Below are 20,366 nucleotides of genomic sequence, written 5' to 3' on the forward strand. Positions count from 1 at the left end.
GATATATTCCATACTTTCTCTTTAATGTGGAACATTGGTATTGTATTTTGTTAGCAATGGGAAATGGAAATAGTTTATATCAGAAGGCAAACATGATCAACTGGAGAATATTTTTCTTTTCTTCAAAGATAGCTTGAAGACTTTGAATGAAAAAAAAATACATGTTTATTGTGGGGAGTGAAAATCAGGGAGCCATTTGTTTTGCACACTGTGTTATATAATAGAAGACTACAGTTTTTTTATTATGTCTCAGCATACAAATTTGATTTCTAAACTTAATGCACCAGAGCAAATACATGTTACCATGTTACATTTGTATCAAATTATTTTTTAAGAAGAGAAACCCACAGGTTAACAGTGAGAAATTGGGAGGGGCAAAAAAACGAAGACACTTTTCTCTTTCCCGAGAAGACTCAGAATCATAACTCAAACCACTCTGTGAAATAAATCTTTTGTACTTTTTTGTATGAATAACTGGAAATGCAACAGTTTGAAGTGTAAAAGCATCCTAGCACTCAGCTAAACTTTGCCTCTTCAAGATACATTATTTTTACTTAATTGTTTTAGTAATACCACAACACAGCTGCAGATGTACTGTAGCCAGCTATACTTTTGTGTATTACCCAAGGATGCAGTCCAGGTTTAGAATACCAAATTGTGACAGTAGTCTGGGACCTGGCAAGTTGCTGAAATGGACAGTAAATTGTGATTTCTTAACTCGTAGGTGAAAGAGTGTGTTTCAGAAAATTTTGTGCATGCTGTTGTCTTAATACTGTGAAGAAAACAAATCCGTGTCTTTAGTGAATGCCTGCCACCAGGTTAATAACATACATCTTGAGAGGTAGTTATCCTTACATTTGTTCACAGGCTTCCTGTGCCCCCTTTTTTGCTTGTCTGCAGCCTTTAAATATTTTCCTTGGAATTTAACAAATCAAGAATGTTAGCAAGAGTGAGTACGTCTTTCATCATCCCATGTATCACAGCGGTATTATTTTGTCATATTGTTTTCTCATTTATGGTATTCAGTGATTCCTAAGTACCGTTATAGTAAGAACAGACTTGATGTTAGTGGGAGGATAGAGTGTTATAGGAATTATATAAGAAGATCAGATTTACCAGGAATGCAGTTTGAAATGCCCTTCAGCCTTTCGGCTTTTCTTGTGACTGGACTGTTTGAATTGTCCTTGAGCAATTCTGCTTCTCTTGCGACTGGAACTTTTTATACAAACTGAGTGGTTTGTTTTGTCACTCTTAAGTGAGTTTATTCCTCCTGTGATGTGTTAAAATGCCATCTGCAGTACAAGACTGACTTGAAAAATTGTGGTCAGAAAGTTTCTAGAAGTTGCAATTGCATTTGTGTTGAATAATGAAGAATGTGTGCATAAATCACAACTTCTCATATCTCAGGACAGTGCTGCAGAGCCAGCAGCCTTCTCAAAGCTGGATCCTGTTTTTTGTCCGTGTACGCATTTTGCAGTGTTTTTTTCACCTTGTCTCCTTCAGAAGGCTTGTCACTTGAATAGCAGTGCTACAATTATGCTCAGCCTGTAAGTAGAGTGGATCTTTTGGTTTTGAAAACCATTCTCAAACAAAAAGCTTCAGTTAATATTTACATGTGCCACTCCTATTTTGAGGTGATTGTACTAGATTTTACAGTATCTCACCAAACCTTATTGTCACAGGTAGGTGAAAAGTGGAAGGGGGGGTGTGATTGTGTCTTTTCAAATCATTAGGTTGACATAACTGAAAAGCGTTTGTGCTTGCCACAGCTTCCTCTGAGCAAATGCCAGTTTCCTACTTCAGCTGCTAGCAGCAGAACCCAAAACAAATCAGGTGTCTGGGACCACGATCATGGTAGTGAAGATGAGCTCATACCTGGATAATTCACAGGCAAGTCACTTGTACGCAGAGAGTTGCAACAAAACGCTTTGAACAATTAAGTTTAAAGGAAATTCCTGCAGCAGACAGTATATGTGTACGTAACGGGGAAGAAGTTAATGTTTTTCAGTAATATTTTATTTACTGCATCTTGACTTTTCTGGTTACAAAAGCACTCGAGACGGAAGGACGGCAGGGAAGTGGGGCGGTGTCCGCACTGATGGCCCGACCCGCCCGCCGTCAGGGCAGCGCCGTGGGCGGGGCCGCGGCGGCCAATGAATGGCGGCCGTGGGAGTTTTTAATTGCGAGGCCGTCACGCCAAGCTTCATCCATCGGATCCCATTGGAGCTCCGTCTCTTCTCCTGCCGTTCGTCTTCCCGATCCTGCCGGGGCTCTGCCTGTCTCTCTGGTCCCGCTGAGCCCCGTCCGTGCGGTCCCTCTGCTCCGCCATGGCCACAAGGGCCACCCGGGTACATGCGCGAAGGGCCCGGCACAGAGTGGGGTGGCCGGGGGTGCGAAGCGGGGTGTCGTCCTGGCCGGGGGGAGGCAGCCGCGCGGCCCTTCTGTGTCCTGCTCCCTCCTTCCCTTTACCTCCGTTCAGCTCGGAGGGCAGAGAGGGGTGCAGCAGGGCAGCGCTCTGGGTTCCACCGCTCTCCCAAGTCTCTGCTTGGTGGAGAGGGCTGCGAGTGTGCTCGGCTCCCCTTCAGAGCTCAGGTGTGAGGGGAGGCAGCCTTTACCTCAAGCTTCAACTTTGAAGTAAAGGACAATTAAAGGCATAAAATTACTTCTATTGCTTCTTCTTCTATACTTCAAAAAAGACCATTCCTGAACAAAAAGCTACAGAGAAACTACGTGTTTGCCTAACCTCTGCATCTGTTTCTTCCACACTAGCCACCTGAGACTGTTTAAATTGTTATTAACGTGTTCGTTGTTTGTTACTAAAAGCAAAAAGCAGCTAACAGAAATGGATGGACAAAAGCTGAAAATTAACTGCATTCTAAAAACCACAGACAACTTAAACTGGTTACTTGCAAAGGATGCTAAGTTTCAAACTGTATTAGCATTTTATAATGATAATTTGTTTTATATACTGTGTTATTGTGATGATAACTTGATCTAATTGTTTGCAGGAGATGCTGAGTTTTAAGTTATGTTAACATATTGTGATCGTAACTTGTGAATGTATCTTTGAATTTATTAACTTTTAGTTTTCTATAACAAAAAAAAAGGGGGGGAAGACAGCAGGTAAGACATAATCTAGGTTTGTTAAGCCTTACATTCTTCATATTAATTCCTTTTCAAATTTTCAAGACAGGTACAGTTGCCAGACATAATTACCAGAAGTGACAGATTGAAAAACATGCAACCATAACCACTTATAAATCTAAAATGTGTAGTTAAAAAATAGGGACATAATAAAAATTCTAGGTATAAATGGGTGACTGTGAGTGAAGTGGCCACTTCTGTATGAATGAGAGAAGCTGTGTGAACATGTGTGTGTGTGAACAGAGGCGTTTCATGTGCCTTGAACAAATTACACTTACATCACAACAATTGTTCTATAAGGGCCCTTTTCTAGAAATGGGGTTGAATTTCTCCTGGTTCCCAATTACATGCAGGCCCTTGGAGAAGTGAGAGTTGATATTTTACCCAGTTATGCAAAAACCCTCAGGTTAATAAAGTTGTTGTTTATCCCAAATACACATAAACCCTTAAGAAATGAAAGTACAAATTTATGTCAAGCAAATCTCAAGGACTGCAGGTAAAAATTCAAATAAGTATGTTTGAAAGACCAAGGTGACGCAGTGGTCATTGTTAAGGGGGGTTTACAAAGTTTAAAATGTACTGTTATATGTAATATTCTGTACTTCCTAGTAATAATAAAGAAGAGGGGAGATATAGGAGTCGGGTTACAGGAAGGATGCTGGATGAGGCATCCTGGGAAAGAAAGTCCCAAAGTACTCCCACACATGGGCAGTGAAATCCCCTTGGTGGTTGGTCAAGAGAGTCACGTGTTACTTTGAAACCATGATAAAAGAGTGGCGTTTGTTTCGAATAAAGGGATTTGGCTGTGCACCCCCAAGAAGCTAGTCGGGTCCGTGTAAGTTATTTACTCATTATATTAATAAGCCAGAGCTGGATATGTTACCCTTAGCAAAATACAGTTAAACAACAAAGGACGTTTGGTCCTCATGTGTGCACCACATAAACCTCAGCTATGAGCAGTGACCTGATGTCTCAAAACTGCTTACTCCTCTCCCTGATTTGATCTCAAAGCCTTCTAATCCCCCTGCAGATCCCAACAGATGTAACAGAGAATGTATAGTTATTCTGTATGGGCCAGTATGAATCCGCCATAGAACAGACCTTACACTGACTACCTTGAAAACCTGTGTTCTGAGGCAAATCTATCAAATAAATCTCTACTGCTTCTTGCTACAGAACAATCCTGTTCCCAAGATAAAGTTGCAACTGCTTAGTATCACAGCTTTGTTCATTGCCAGCACATATGAAGAGATACGGTCCCCACATATTGCAGATTTTAGCTATGTAACCAATGACTCTTACTTGAAGTTCCAAATCTGCCAGATGGAGATGACACTGAAAAATGAATCCTGAAAGCCTTGGACTTTTTTCTGGGTTTCCCTCTCCCTCTGTGCTTCTGTGAGGAGAGCTTCCAATATTGCAGAGGTAGTGTTGAGAATAGGTGTTACTGTAACCTATATCTGGAAAAACTTTTGTGTCAACTTCTTAAAATGTTTCAAATCTTTTGAGTACTGCAAGAGTTTAGCAACTGAGCCCTGTGGAAATAAGTCTTGTCTCCTCTGTGACAGGAGCCTCACACACCCAAACTCGATGTTAAAATGCTTGTCTAATACTGTACGTAACTGTTAGACTGCCATTGAAAGGGGTGGTCCTAGACTATTAGCAGCCTAATATAACCCAGAACTGCTCTGTGATTAAACCACTTGAACTTCAGGCCTGTAGTTCTGAAAGTGTCTCTAAGGATGTATTTCTTCTTTCTTGACTAAACCAAGGCTAGACAGGGTACTCTTGCCTTGGATATAGCCAATACTTAACTCTGACTTACTGCAGGTGGACTCCAAACAAGACATTCTTGCCAAGTACCTGATGGAGTTGTGCATTGGATGGAGTTGTGCATATGATATGGATCACTTCCCTCCATCCAGGATTGCAGCAGCTGTTTTCTATTTGCTTCTGAAACTCCTCAATGGATGCGAGTTGGTAAATTGTACTTGTCAAACCACCTCCTAGTTTGAGACTCAGTGTGCCTGAGCTTAAAAGGCCACTCTCGGCCAGGTGCATGCCTCCTCCTTTCCTCATGGTATTTCACCATGTTCCCGTCTCCCTGTCATCCACTACAAGGGGATAGCAGCAGGGCAGTACTTGTTAACCTCCCACTGTGAGACAAGAGAACACAATTGCCCAAGCCAGACTGAAGACCAAGAACATAGTATGCTTGGATTATTCTAATAGGTTTGTCTAATAGCTTCCCTGCCTTTCAGTTACTGTTTCTGCAGCGCTACATGTTTTACACTGAGGGTGACCTTCTACCAATTATGCAGCATATGGCAAAGAATGTAGTCCTTGTAAATAAGGATGTTGCCACCAGAAGGTAAGAATCTTACAGTGCGGGGTGGGGGGTATGTGTGGTTGAGTGTCAATACATGGTGTGCTGGGGCTGCCTTAGCTGAGCCACTGTTGTCAGACTTGGATAAGACCTGCTCACTTCAGTTGAAAATCTATCTCACTCAAATGGTGTGAGCCAGCTGTAACCCGAGCTTATGTGCTAGAACGGACTTGGCTCGACCACCAAGTCTTAAGTGAGCTGGAATAGCATTATTTCATGAACAGGGGGAAACATAATCTTATTTCCCTGTAGGCAATCATGAAGAAATATGCCACCAGTATCAATATCAAGATAAACACCTTCGAACAGTTGTGCTCTTCTATTATACAGAATCTAGCTGAGCCTCTAGTCAAAAAGTTGGAAATCCATGTGAACTCAAGCAGAATGCTCCTGACTGAATATATAAAGTATCTTATCTGTGTTAAACTTATTAAAGATATGCTACTATTTGTGAGGTTTTATCGGGGAGGGGGGGGAGAGGAGAGAGGGAGGAGGAGGGCAGTACAGTTGGGGCAACCTTCTACAGTTGGGGCACCTCCCTGGAGGCTGTGACCAGTGCTGTGAGAGCTTGAGTGAGCTCTTGGGCCAGCCCAGGTGGTGTGGCTGGTCCTCCCTGGAGGTGTATAGATGGGAGCATTGGTACAGGCTCTGCTAATGTGTGGCAGAGCGTCTGCCAGATTAGACTCAGAGAGCAGCATAGAGTTGTGTAAGGTGGATGGTCTGTTCAGCCCGGTGGCAGAGCTGAGAGAGGAAGGAGAAAGGCTGGGAAGTATTGGGGACTCTGAGGAGGAGGTCAACTAGTGAAGCTGTACTCTACCTTCCCTAAGACAAACACACCTGCTTTCCAAGGTTGTCGGATCTTGGAACAGGCTGCCCAGAGATGTGGCAGTCACCATCTCTTGTACTGTTCAAAAGAAAGTGTGAATATGGTCATGGTTTAGTGGTGAACATGATGGCTGTGCCGGGTTGACGGCTGCACTTGATCTTAAAGGTCTCTTTTAACCCTGAAGTCTATGGTTTTAAAGAGTGCAGGTCTATTCACTCGGTATATATTTACGGTAGTATACTTCTGAGTTGTGTTAGTGGCTTACACCTGCTGGCTCTACCTCTAGGAGAACAGTAGGTCAGACAAAAGGATTACTGCGCTTTGCCTGCTGCTCTCAGCTTTACTTTTTTTGCCTTCGCTGCCCGTACCACCCACACCTTCCCGCGCTGCCCTCAGAGCGGGCCCCGCCCCACTGCTCTGCGCAGGCGCGGGGCGCGCGGGCCGCCGGGAGCCGCGGGGTTTGAGTGAGGCCGATGGCGGACGTGTCCTGGAAGTTGGAGCAGGAGCTGGAGCAGGAGCAGGGCAGGGCTCCGGCGTGGCCCCAGGGCGGCCACGACGTGGGTGTCCTGAAGCTGCTCCGGTCAGTGCTGGCGGACGGGACGGGGAGCAGCCGGGGGGGGGGGTGGGATGGCGGGATGCGCAGCGTCTGACCGTTGTCGCTTTCCCCCCCCCGCAGCCTGCGGGACCAGATGAAGCAGCTGCTCATGGAGTACAGCGCGGCCGTTCGTGGCGGTAAGCACGCCCCTCCTCCCAGCGGGATCTTACACTGTCTAATAATGCGACGTGGCTAATATATATGTTTTTAATTATCCCTCAAAAATGGTCGTTACAATAATGAAATATTTTTCTTGGCTACGCGTTTTACTGAGTTTTCTAGGCGGCGCTTGAGACGTGTTTGAATGCTTACAAAGATGCCGTATGGTTGTCGCCCTTTCCCCTCTTTTCTGGGTTTGCACTTTAGACTCCTCTGACATGTCATGAGGGTTTTCAGGAATCTGGTCACTGGGGCTGAAGTCTTGCCAAAAGCTTGCCAAAGTGTGTGGCAACAATACTGATTTAAGGTGTTTCAATCATCTGAGGACTTCCAGGGTGGTCTGTCGATTATCTGACTCGGCAAGGAGGGTACCAAGATGGGGTATCATAGAATTACTTGAGTTGAAAGGGATCTTAAAGACCATCTGGTTCCACAGCCTCTGTCATGGACAGAGACACATTCCACCAGACCAGGTTGCTCAGAGCCCCATCCAGCCTGGCCTTGAACACTTCCAGGGATGAGGTAGCCACAGCTTCTCTGGGCAAGCTGTGCCAGTATCTCACCACATTCAAAGTAAGGAAATTCTTCCTTATATCTAATATAAACTTGCCCTCTTTCAATTTAAAGCCATTCGCTCTTGTACTACATGCCCTAGTAAAAAGTTTCTCTCCAGCTCTCTTGTAGGCTCCCTTCAGGTACTGGAAGGACTTGGTAAGGTCATCCCAGAGTCTCTCTTCTGCAGGCTGAACAACTCCCATTCTCTCATCCTTTCCTCATAGGAGAGGTGCCCCAGCCCTCTAATCAATTTCATTGCCCTTCTCTGGGCTTGCTCCAACAGATCCATGACCTTATTGTGTTGGGAACCCTGGAGCTGGATGCAGTACTCCATGTGGAGTCTCACAAGGGCAGTTAAAGGGCCGAATCACTTCCCTTGATCTCCTGGCAGCACTTCTGATGCAGCCCGGGATGTGGCTGGGTACATCGCTTTCTCTGAACCATCCAGCTGCATATATACAGCAATGCCACAAGCCAGTTCTAGCACATCTAAAAAGTGCTAAATGAAAATATTTTAAAATCTAATTATTTATCTGATACAGCTGATTGATAATATAGTCTCAGTAACAGTAAAAGAGATTATAAAGCTTGGAGATAGAAATAAGCAATAGCTTGCTTGCACAAAAAATGCTGATCTTTTATGCTCTATAGATTGTATGTAAAAGTCTACACTGGGCTTTCTTTAGTGATGTTCTCTTTTGCAGGTGAAACAACTTTCCTCGATCACGTTGTTGAGGAAAACCATATTCAAGGGTATGTCACTGGATAACTTTGAACTTTTAATGTATTTTAAAATAAAAAGGAGTAGAGCTTGGAGGTTCTCTTCTAGTTACTCCTTCTTAGTGAATCTCTGCATTAACAACCAGTACATTGCAGCAGCTTGGTGAAAATAATGAAAATGAAGAGAAAATGTGGGGAAGAAATGCATTACTCAGTCTCCTAATGTAGTTCTTTATGTGATGTGGCTTCTAAATTTGCAGTCCCTCATGTGATTGCTAGAATTCACTAATATAGTCCTACATGCTAAATTACTCCTGGCCTTAATAATTTGTGGTTCACATGAAAAATTCTTACATTATATATGTAAAAAAAATTAAAATGTGACATTACTTTTAAACTTTTTGTTATCTTCACACTGGGTTTGTCTGTCTAGTTGTTTTTGTTTTTTTTTTCCTTCAGTGTCACAGAAGATTTGCAAACAAATAAAGAGGAAATAGAAGTCTCTTTCTGGAACAAGACATTGGCCTTGCAAAGGTAGAATTTTCTTCCCCCTTTATTTGGAGTTTTCCTTCCTGTGTGGGCACACATAAATGCATATATACATAAGTCTCGTTAAAATGGAATTTCAAAGGGGTATGAGGAGGTGGGGAGATTTTAGTACCATCGAACCATAGGAATACAGATGAACATGCTGTAGAGAACCACAAAAAAACCCTACCAGATGAAATGCGTAAACAGAAAAGTTCCCTCAGAGTTGCAAGAGTGTGACTGTGTAAATCAGTAAGCATATTTCCTGGACGTATTTTATAAATGCGTATGAAAAGGTAGAATTTGATAGTGTTAGACATCTCCTGTGTTACATTGCTGTTCATTTGAATTTCCACCTTTGCCCAGCTTCCTTTCTGCACACTCTGGGATTAATCATGTCTGGGTATGTTTGGCAAGAGAGAAAGGAGTTGTCACTCTCACAAATAATCATCAATACTCCTTCCATGTCCTGAGAGTTAAGCTCTGTTATTTAAGTGTGATATTTAAAATGTTACTAGTATTTTGTATATATAATTCTCATATGACAATGGACATAAATGGAATCTTGGAAGTTACCTTTTTCTGTTATTTAAATCTGCTTCCTTCAGTTTCCTGCTTCTCTCAATTTCTTATCAGTTCTCATCAGTCATATGTTATTCCTTACACTATGCAGGATCCAGCTTATGGCTGCCCTAAGAAACAAAATGAATCAAGATGATAAAGACTCATGGTAAGGTGTTTTTTGGAGTCAGATGGCTAGAAAGGAATGGACTTTGCACATCATATTGTGACACATTTCTAGATTACTTCATTGTACCTCTTTTGAAAGCAAGCTTCCTTCTTCTAGGTTTGACTGAATGATATACTGTCTACCATCTGGTTAGAATCAACATGATCAGACCTCATATACCCACAATGGATTTACATTTGGGCTCTGAATTAACCAACCTTTGATTATAGAGATCTAACTTTTGATTCACCAGTGAAAACTGCTTGTGGCTAAGAGAGGTTTTTTTGCCTTTGGGGCCTGAGTTACCTGCATTTACAATAGCTGAGAACATATGATGGGCTTGTAACTGGGCCTTGCCTCTGCTTTGCTGTACTTACTAATTATTCACGTGGGAACAAAGAGACTTTGCAAAAGAACTGAAAGAATAAACATGTTTAAAATTAGCTTTTAATTTCCTACCCAATATTAATGGGTACACACATATGAAGTGTAATGTGAGAAATTTAATTTCTATCAGAAATGCAGCTGAAGAGATTGCATCTCTGTAATGTCTCTGCCACATGCCAGAATTCAGGACCTTTAATTCATAGCCATTCCCAGGTGGCTAGGGTTCTTTGATGTCTTCCATGCTGTGTGATTTCAAAATGTTAAACAGATTTAAACAAAACCTTAGAGAAACTGAGAGGGAAATTGGGAGGGAAATAAGGGGACTGTTTGGCCCCTACAATGATACTTAGTATAGTAACTGTAAAAAAGAAAGGGTGCAGACACCTAATATTATTTTGGTGTCAGGACAAACGGGAAATTCTGTATTTAAACCAAATAACCTTGATAAAAACATTTATGATGTTGACTTATATTAGTGGTCTTAAGGTATGCAACTGTGTTTCCTTTCTTAGTCTGATCCTGGAAACAGTGAATCGCATAGTGTTGCTCAGCCGGACAATAATCAAATATCAGCAGGTAAGTGGCGACTGTAGCTTCTGTTACAGTTGTGCAGGTCAACCAACCACAGCATGGGCAGGAGTGCACTTTGAAAGCAACAGGACTGCACAAGTAATTTAAAGCTAAGTATGTGGTGCAAAGGTTCTTACTGCTATCAAAATTACTGAAATGATTACTTGAAGAGAGTATGTACTAAAGTCTGCTCCTACAGCTGCTCTTAACTGCTTTTATGGATTGAATTAGTGTCTTTCAATATTTTTTGGAGACAAGAGTCTAGGAAATACTTTTTTTTTTCCTTTCAGCTAGCACATGAGAAGAAACAGAAGTTGATTGACATTAAAAGGAAAAGACTCTGTAAGTTTGTTAGCTGTATGGACTCTGTTTTGTATTTGAACATACAGTTCATATTTTGAAGTTGTTCTTATAGCAATATTAATTGATATGTGAAGTAACAAAACTCTCAACACCATTATAAAACTTCTTAAAAGCATGGGAAGTACTATAGAAATGAACTGATGTGTTGCCTACTTGAACATGAGACTGACATGTTGTAATGAGAGATGCAAGAAAATACTCAAAACCAACGTGGCAGCATTTTATTATCTGGTGTAAGCTCCCCAGGAAATTACACATCATTTAGTAATTTAAATCAGCCCTACAGCACTTAACAGATTTTTTTTTGTCAGACTGCACCTTTTTGAGGTGTTTGCGGAATATGGAGGGGATTTACTTATAAAGAACTCTCATAATAGTACATATATATAGTCTTGTAAGAATGGGTCAAATTTAGATGTGAAATCAGTATTCAGAACTTTGTAAGGTAAATGTGTTTTTTGAATGCTGCTACTGTCATGACCAGATTTGCCACCAGTTTTTAACAGCTATTGTTTGGTTCACACATAAAGAGTTGTGTATATGTTGATAATAAGGAACAAGCACAATGAAATAACTGTTTTCATATGAAAAATTAACATCCTTGATATCCTTGCAAATAAGCGATGGAATCCTTTGCAGCATTCTTTCAGTGTATGAACCGTCCCTTAACAGTTTTAATCAGTCTAGTTTTTAGCCAGGTTTCCTATAAAAATAGTAATATTCAATGGTCATGTCCATATGTTCCTTGTACAACTTTGGAATTTGATTTCAACCAAATCTAAAAAAGGGGAAATGGTCTTGAAAGTCTATAAAAAGACCTATAAAAGTTGTGGCAGTCGAAAACAGGATATAAGACACATGTTGAAATTGCAGTCCCTATTTGAGAGAAATGCAGACAGCATACAAGGTACTTTTTCTGTTTTGCTGACAACTAGGGAACAAATTGATGTAGTTTGATACCAGATAGCCACAGCATGTGTTGCCTCTTATGTGAAAGAAATATCTTGAGGCATATTGGAGGGAAAGGGTGGAGTGGGAAGCTAGGGTTGTTGCAGTGGAAGTTCTTTAGGTGGCTATGAGGAAAAAAGAGGATCTTTAGTTCTACTGCTCACCTAACTACTTCTTAACACTTCATCTTCCTAATGATGGAACAGCACTAAAAAAAGACCAAAGAAGAAAACTACAGCAAATTCAGACTATGAAGAAAAAACAAAAGAAGGAAAAAGGAAATAAGAACCTGGACGAAGCAAAGATCCTTCAGAACTTAGAAAAAGAAAGATTGATGACTACAGTAATTCAAAATGTGTTTCAGGTAATGTGTTATGCCTTTTAGAACCAAGTTTGCAATTTTTCATTACAATCAAGATAATATAGTGTATGGCAAATGTAACTTCAACAACACAAAATTGGGTTTTCTAAAAACTTTAACAGCAGTAGAAGAAAAACTGCAGTATGAAAGGAAGACTTTTGCTTCTTTAGAGGCTAAAAACATGAAATGGTCACACTTCTTTGGAGTAATTATTCACAGAGTTTAGAGACAGTCTATTAATCTATATTTGTTCAAAAGTACAAAAGCTACAAAAATAATGCATATTCTTTTAGAACATCTGTCACAGCAATTGCTGTATTTCGTTATACTATGAATCATCTCTGCACCTCACCAAATCAGCTTCCCCCATCTCACAGTTAGGAAAAATAAATAGGTGTTAATCCCATGTTACCACTGAACCTCCATCTGCTCCTTCTGACCACATGCCCTCTGTGTTTGCGTCACCCACTGAAAGCCTTGGCCTGCAGCCACAGCCTGTCTCCAGATTTTTTCAGCAGCATAGCCTTTGCCCTTTCAGTTCCACATCTGTCAGGTTCTTCTGACTAGTCTGTATCTGTGCAGCTGGCTGGCAGGTTGTCTGGAGTGTGGAGTCATGCAAAGTGAGGAAGAAAACCTCATGGTTTGGGGTAGGGTGGAAGGGCCTCGAGCAGAGAAAGAATTTCAAGGACAGAGTGTCACATCTTTTTGGACTGCATGGTATGGCTACTACTATTTTGCATTGATCACACCGTTACATCTCAAATTGAGAATGACAAATTAAACATTTTAGTGGGCTTAAGAGTAGAGTCCTGGAATTATCTCCTGGTTTTGTATTCCTGAAGTTTTCTAAGCCGTACGTAGAGCAAATCTGTGGTTAAATTTGAATTCCCATTTTCAGTCCAAAATGGCAGGGTGAGAATGCTAGTTGTATTATTTTGTGTTTGAGGCAAACTTTATTTCATATTATTAAAAAAAAATCCTCTAATTTTCTGTGTTTAAAATAGGGGTAGTGTGCAAGCACCTCTAGGAAATTAAAAGCTTTGCTTTTTTTTGGCAGTGTATTGACAATAGGATCTAAACCAATACTTCCCTTTTTCCTCTTTCCCCCCATTCTTCCTACTTCAAACCCTGTTGAGGATTTCAAGGACTTTAAAATTAAAAATTAAAAAACAGGCTTTCTTTGAGTTATTTTATTGGGCTTGTTTTAATCAATAAATCTTCCTTTTTTACAGAATATCATAATTGGAAGCGGAGTTAACTGGGCAGAAGATCCGTCTTTAAAGGCGATTGTTCTACAGCTTGAAAAAAATGTCCATGTTCCATGAATCAGAAGAAATGGTGTTTAATTTTATTTGCATTTTAATATATTAATTAATATTTTAAACATATATAATTTTTAACACACATCAATAATTTTTCAGTTTAACCTTTCAGAAAGTTGTTTTTCTCTCTAGAGACTCATAATGTGTCCACGCAACTCTGTGAAGTGAAATTAAATTTCTGACACAGAACAAATGTTTGAATGGGTAATGCAACTGATGAAGTGAAACTACCTGAAGAGCCACTTCATAGCTGTCCTGTCCAAAAACCTCATCTCTCTCTGAAAGACAGCAGTAATGTAAGAAAGATGAATAATCTGTGTATTTCAAGCTTTTACATAAAAGTGGACTTAAACCAAGGCTCTGCTGTCCTCTTTTCCTGGGGACGAGCAGGCTGCAGAGCTCGGACATGGTACTTGACTCTGCTCTGTCCCAGTGGAAAGCCCAAGATGGAAATACTTTTTAGCAAGTTTTTACAATTGGGATTTTTTTGCTATTAAAGCACTTCATATAATTTGAAACAGCAGAATTTTTATACTCTTAGTTCTTCTAACAGCCACTTGTGTCTGAAGTGGTGACTTCATGCTATCGACCGTGCAGCTAAGCAGTGTTTTATCTACGTATTTTCACCAGCATTTGCTTTCTTTTTTTGTTTATATGATGTTCAAATGAAATTGAAGCTTAGGGTGTATAGCATGTTTCGAGACATGTCCTGTCTCTTTCTATCTTAGGCTATATTGTCATTTTTAACTTGGATTTTAACTAGCAATTTTTTTTGGTGGGCTTTGATCGAATAATAAAAATAAACCGCTGATTTTACTCAAAAGGCTCGGTTTGGTTTTACTGGCAATGCTGAGGCGGCGGTTTGGTTGCGCAGCCCCGCCTGCCGCAGGCGTTCCCCCGCTGTGGGCGGGGCCGGGCGCTGCCCACGGGCTCGTCACCATGGGCAGCAAGATGGCGGCCGCCACCCGAGCGGTGCAGGTAAGGGCGGCCTCGGGACAGCGGAGGGGTGAGGCAGCCGGAGCCTTGGCTCGTGTGGCGGGGCTCTCTTCGCCTGGTGCCGCCGCCGAGAAGGAGACTTGAGGCGGTCGTGGCTTGAGGACACGCCGTCGGAGCGGCCGGTGTCCTTGGGGAGAGGCGTGCGGTGTCGCCCACGGGTGTCGCAGGTGCTGTGATAGCAGAGGGTGCGGCGCTGACCGGCAGCTCCTTCCTAGGCTCCAAGGTGAAAGCATTTTGTACAGACAGAACGTACAGGTCGCGATTCCGTCTGCTAGAACTTTATGGAACCACAGGATGGTGTGGGTTGGAAGGGGCCTTAAAGGTCACCTCGTTCCAGCCCCCCTGCTGTAGGCAGGGACACCTTCCACTATCCCAGGTTTTTCAAAGGTCTATGCAGTCTGGCCTTGGACACTTCCAGGGATGGGCCAGCCAGAGCTTCTTGGGCAACCTGTGGCCGTGCCTCACCACCCTCACAGTAAAGAATTTCTCCATTATATTTAGTATAAATCTGCCTTCTTTGGGTTGTAAGGTCCCCCCGGAGCTTTCTTTTTTTCCAGGCTGAACAACCTCGGGTCTCTCATAGAGACCTCTCCTCGTACAAGAGGTGCTCCAGTCCTCTGTTCTTTATGGCCCTGCTCTGGACCTACTCCAGCAAGTCTTGTTTTGGGGACCCCAGAGCTGGGCGCAGCACTCCAGGTGGGATCTCACCAGAGCAGATTGCATTATGATTGCATTTATGCAACAGCAGTGGCTGTTTCTGCACACACTGATGTTGCTGTGAGAAAAGCAAAATAACACCTGTAAGTGGTCTGGACATCAGAGTGCAGAAATACCTTTAAAAGTGAAATTTACTGGGGTAAACTTAGACCTTTAAGAAGCAGTAAGTGTATCAGAGTAGTAGTGCAGAGAGCAGCAGTATAGTGTGGTTGTTTAATACATTGTACATTCCATTTTATTATTTTGAAGGTAACTGGCTTCTAGAAATGTATTTTGTGCTTCTTGTTTCTCCCACTACCTTGCTTCATTCTAGGTAGTCAAGCCACATACTCCATTAATTAAGTTCCCTGACAGAAAAAGTGGTCCCAGACCTAAAAGTAAGTACTTCATGCATGGATACAGCTTGTGCCACATTTCTTTACATGGACTGTTTTATATAGGAACGAGCACACAGTTTTTCTCTTTCAACTATCTAACTCAACTGATTTGGAGTAGGATTTTTGAAACATGCTTGGTTTAGTTTGAAGACAACTCTTTGTCTCTTTACAGACTCTATACAAATCTGTGTACACACATAATGCATGCCTGTCTTTATTGCTTGATCAAGACAGATTCACAAAGGTTTCCAGTGCTGCTTTTCTACTTTTATATATATAAAAGTCACATTTTTCCAAATACTAATATTTACCTGAAATAACTGTGCCCAAGTCAGTTTGAAGCAGCTTTAGATATTCAGTGATATTTGCAGAAATGATGTTGCATTTTCCTCATCTTTTCTTAGTTGAAGTGTGCAATGTCTGCCGTATTTTCAAAACGTGATTATAGCTGGGAGAGCCATCCCTCTCTACATTTTAGAAATATTTCCTCATGTAACTAATTGATGCTGAGGAAAAAAATAATTTCATTGCAATCTTTGCCATTAACTTTTATACCTGTATCTATGTTGATATTTATGGTATTCCCAATACTGTTATATTTAAACCTCAGATTTATATTAGCAATATGTTGTAGTCCTTTGGGATCAACAAAGCATCTGAAATGAAAGTAGGAGATGTCTTAATATTGACTGGTGACGCCTGATACTTGGTAGTCATTCTGCACGTGACTAACAAAATTTGATATGGTGCCATTTCTTAATATTAAAGATGGGTACAACACTGCATTGCATGTTATAGTCTGCTGTTGTGGTTGTAAGCTTATCTTTTTGTAAGCTTCTACTTCTTTTTCACTTGTCTGTCTTTACAGTTGTCATAAATGAAAAGTGATCTTAGTTGGCTTAGTTATCTCTCTACATAATTGCTCACAAACATACATTATAGTACTTTATGCTTTTTCTCCAAGTATAGCTTCCCAGTGAAAAAGCCATTGTTAGGGTATATGCTGATGTATCTTCTGTTTCTACGTCAGTGTTTCTGCCACTCAAACACGCTTTATTTTACAGTCAGAATGTTTAGATTCTGCACTCGATGCATTTAACAACAATAAAACCAGGTTGTGAGAAAGAGTGACTTAATTCTAAGATTTTCAAGCACTGGTATCTCTTATTGGTTGCTTATTAATTTTACAGACTGGTAGTATTTCTGTAAATTTTGCGATCTGGGTTTCAGTACAGGAATCTCTACAACCACATGTGCCATCTCTCCATGCTTCAAAAGCACAAGAGTCTATAGGAGGCAGATCACCAGCATTTCAAAATATTTCACCTGTTAGTAGAGTACAAGGTACACCAGATACTTCTGAATTAGCAAGAACCTTACCTCAGAAATACAGAAGGAAACAAATGTCAGATGAAGAGATTGAATACATTCAAGTAAGTTTTCTTCTTTAGCTTATTTCTACACCTCCTTCTATGGTATTACATTCTAATTATTGGGAAGTGTACTGCTCTGATCTTTCATGGTTTTGATGCACAATATCCAAGCTACTAATTCTTAAAACAGAAAATACCCAACTCTCGCTGATTAGTAGCTTGTGGTATTGCTAGCAGAGAGATGTGGACTTAGAACAGACATGCAGGTAAGCTAGCAACAGTCATAGCCTATGTTAATCACCGTCACTACCTGCTTTGTAACAGCTGTTTAATATGTAATTTGACTGTGCTGGACACGAGCACAGGAGTCTGTTCTTAGAGCAGCAAAGGTAATCAAAGTCCACAATATTTCTCAAACTAGTTTTCTAAGTTCCATGTTAGTAAATGAGCTTGTATTTCTGGTAGCAAAAAATTTTATTAAATTTGATATAAGTATTTTCTACAATATTTGCAAATATGGCATTGTACATGAAAGGCAAGAAAAGCCTGCTTCTTCTGTAAGAATTCTTAGTTGTATATACTGAATGCACAAAATATACAGAATTTGTGAAGTGATTGTGAGTTTGAAATGAAAAGATGCTTGCAAAGCTTTGTTAAATGATAAGGACACGTACAGCATAATGATGTTAGTAGAGGAAATCAGTTTTCCTGAAAGTATGTGGATAGGCTGCATCAATGTAGTAGAAATAAAATCAGTATTTCTAATAATAATACACTTCTTGACCTCTAGCATAAAGTTTCTTAACAGTGAGTTAAGTTGTAAAATAATTTGTTTGGGAAGATAATGACCTGAATAATTTTCTAGTTTCTCATAAAGGTTGTAATGGCTCACCTTGGCTTTTTTTTTTTTTACTTTGCACTTGGATTGTGGGCAGTGAGAGTAATTTTAAAACTTGTGTTCACTACCATTGTGTTTGTTGGACCTCTCTAGGGTAAGACTCAGGTCTCTTCAGAGAGGGAGAAGTGGAAGCAGCTGTAACTGTGGGTTGCATGTGTTAATTTTAATTCTCCTTTGAAAAAAATAGAACTGTTATTGGCAGATGCTGATATTTGACACTCCGTTCGTGTTCTTATACAGATAAAAAAATCAATGTTTTAATCAGAAATTAAAACTAGAGCTCTGTTAGTCTACAGTAGTGCAAAAGAGGATTTGATCTCAGTTTTACATTCAATAGAATTGAAATTTAACTGTATGATTTTCTTTTACAGCGTGGAGGTCCAGAATAAGTGTAGAAGATAGTTTGCTGGCCACTGCTGAAGAATGAAGTACTATATTCACAATAAAGGCATTTCCTTAATATTAAAAATTATTGTATACTAATAGCTTTAATAAAAACCCATATGATGGGTGACGAGGTTGATACAACACATAAGATACCAATTTGTGACTGAGAAGGATTCTCTGTTGGTGGGTAACTAGCAATTGAATATATATGATGTCTGCACAATTAAAATATTTTTTTAATTAGCCATTTGCAAAGTCAACAGTTTAGCAGTCATTTTATTTTTCTACCGATTGAGATCACAAAATGACAGAATGGATAAGACTGGAAGGGACCACAGTGGGTCATCTGGTCCAACCTCCCTGCCCAAGCAAGGTCATCCCAGAGCACATGGCACAGGATTGTGTGCAGGTGGTTTTTGAATATCTCCAGAGAGGGAGACTCCACAACTTCTCTGGGCAATCTGTTCCGTGTGCAGTTACTCACACAATAAAGAAGTTCTTCCTTGTATTCAGGTGGAACTTCTGCACATCAGTTTCTTGCCTGTCACCGCTTATCTTATTGCTCAGCACCACCAAGAAGAGCTTGGATCCATCCTCTTAACACCTTCCCTTCAAATACTTGCATACTTTGATGAGGTCCCCTCTCAGTCCTCTCTTCTCAAGGCTGAACAAGCCCAGTTCCCTCAGCCTTTCCTCACAAGAGAGATGCTCCAGTTTCCCTCATCACCTTTGTAGCCCTCCTCTGGACCTGCTCCAGGAGCTCCATGTCTCTCTTTTTCTGAGGAGCCCAGAACTGGACACAGCACTCCAGGTGAGGCTTCACCAGGGCTGAGTAGAGGGGTAGGATCAGCTCCCTTGACCTGGTGGCAATGCTCTTCCTAATGCACCCCAGGATACCATTGGCCTTCCTGGCCATAAGGCCTCACTGCTGGCTCATGGACAGCTCACTGTCCACCAGGACCCCCAGGTCCTTCTCCACAGAGCTGCTTCCCACCAGGTTGGCCCTCAGCCTGTGCTGGTGCAGGGGGTTATTCTTCTCCAGGTGCAGGACTTGCACTTGCCCTTGTTGACTTTCAGACAGTTCTTCTCTGCCCATCTCTCCAACCTGTTGAGGCCCTTCTGAAGGGCAGCACAGCCCTTTGGGGTATTGGCCACTCCTCCCAGCTTTGTGTCATCAGTGAACTTGCTGAGGAGGCATCTGTCCCTTCATCCAAGTCATGGGTAAACAATACTGGGTCCAGTGTTGAACCTTGGGGGACACCACTAGTGAGAGGCCTCACTGATTGTGATCCCCTGGGATCTGCTGTCCACCTCACTGTCCACTCATCCGGCCCAAACTTCCTGAGTTTGCCTATGAGGATGTTGTGAGAGACAGTGTCCAAGTGCTGAAGTTGAGGTAGACAATACCCACTGCTCTCCCCTCATCCATCTAGGTAGAGAGTGCTTCATCACAGAAAGCAATCAGGTTGGTCAAGCATGACTTTAGTGTGCCCATGCTGACTACTCCTGATCACCTTCTTGTCCTCCATGTAGATACAGATGGCCTCCAGAATGAGCCTCACCTTTCCAGGGATTGAGGTGAGGCTGACTTACCAGGATGGTTCACTGGGCATGATTTTACAAGCAGGAAAGGGACACTGATGTACTCTCGGAGGTGATGGCTGTTCTTCACAGAGTAACTTAGTAAAGAACAGCAAAGCTTAGGCAGGTAGGGAAATTAATTTTCAAATGAGAAATTTCTCAGTAAGTATTTACCTCTGATAGCTACTGAATGGTAGTTTTAAGAACTATATTGTAAATAATTGCTCATAAGGAAGATGTTGTAAGAGTATAATTAAGATTTTCCAGTAAAATCTAATAAAGTGGTTGAGAGCACTCCTTCTAAACAATAATAATGGGGTTTATTGCGTAACGAAAGTTCTCTCTCTATGCAGAGAGTATGCGGAGTTTTCTCCGAAAGCAAACCTGAGACTAGGATCAAAACAGAAGCAGCTTCTGGGACAACCTCTTGACTGTTTCAGCAG

The 20,366-nt window shown here is 41.3% G+C and overlaps 2 protein-coding genes across 4 annotated transcripts; both read left to right on the forward strand.

The window, feature by feature from the left end:
- The first annotated feature begins 141 nt into the window (after positions 1–141).
- CENPH (centromere protein H) lies at positions 142–14,417 on the forward strand. Of its 3 annotated transcripts, XM_064640908.1 has the most exons (12): positions 142–2,348; positions 4,975–5,124; positions 5,406–5,515; positions 7,033–7,088; positions 8,370–8,418; positions 8,845–8,919; positions 9,587–9,643; positions 10,543–10,606; positions 10,891–10,942; positions 12,118–12,275; positions 13,505–13,610; positions 13,727–14,417. In XM_064640908.1, exons 1-11 carry the CDS (start codon positions 2,328–2,330, stop codon positions 13,595–13,597), a joined length of 885 nt encoding a protein of 294 aa, XP_064496978.1. In that variant the 5' UTR covers positions 142–2,327; the 3' UTR covers positions 13,598–13,610; positions 13,727–14,417. The 3 variants fall into 3 exon arrangements, with proteins under 3 accessions (XP_064496978.1, XP_064496977.1, XP_064496979.1); XM_064640907.1 differs by having other exon boundaries at positions 13,505–14,417; XM_064640909.1 differs by lacking the exons at positions 142–2,348; positions 4,975–5,124; positions 5,406–5,515 and adding an exon at positions 6,049–6,936 and having other exon boundaries at positions 13,505–14,417.
- Positions 14,418–14,425: 8 nt separating this feature from the next.
- KGD4 (alpha-ketoglutarate dehydrogenase subunit 4) lies at positions 14,426–18,602 on the forward strand. Its single transcript, XM_064640910.1, has 4 exons — positions 14,426–14,572; positions 15,621–15,684; positions 16,915–17,117; positions 18,327–18,602. Exons 1-4 carry the CDS (start codon positions 14,441–14,443, stop codon positions 18,342–18,344), a joined length of 417 nt encoding a protein of 138 aa, XP_064496980.1. The 5' UTR covers positions 14,426–14,440; the 3' UTR covers positions 18,345–18,602.
- The last annotated feature ends 1,764 nt before the right edge of the window (positions 18,603–20,366 follow it).

The sequence above is a fragment of the Pseudopipra pipra genome, chromosome Z, assembly GCF_036250125.1.
Source record: "Pseudopipra pipra isolate bDixPip1 chromosome Z, bDixPip1.hap1, whole genome shotgun sequence".
Lineage (NCBI taxonomy): Eukaryota > Metazoa > Chordata > Aves > Passeriformes > Pipridae > Pseudopipra > Pseudopipra pipra.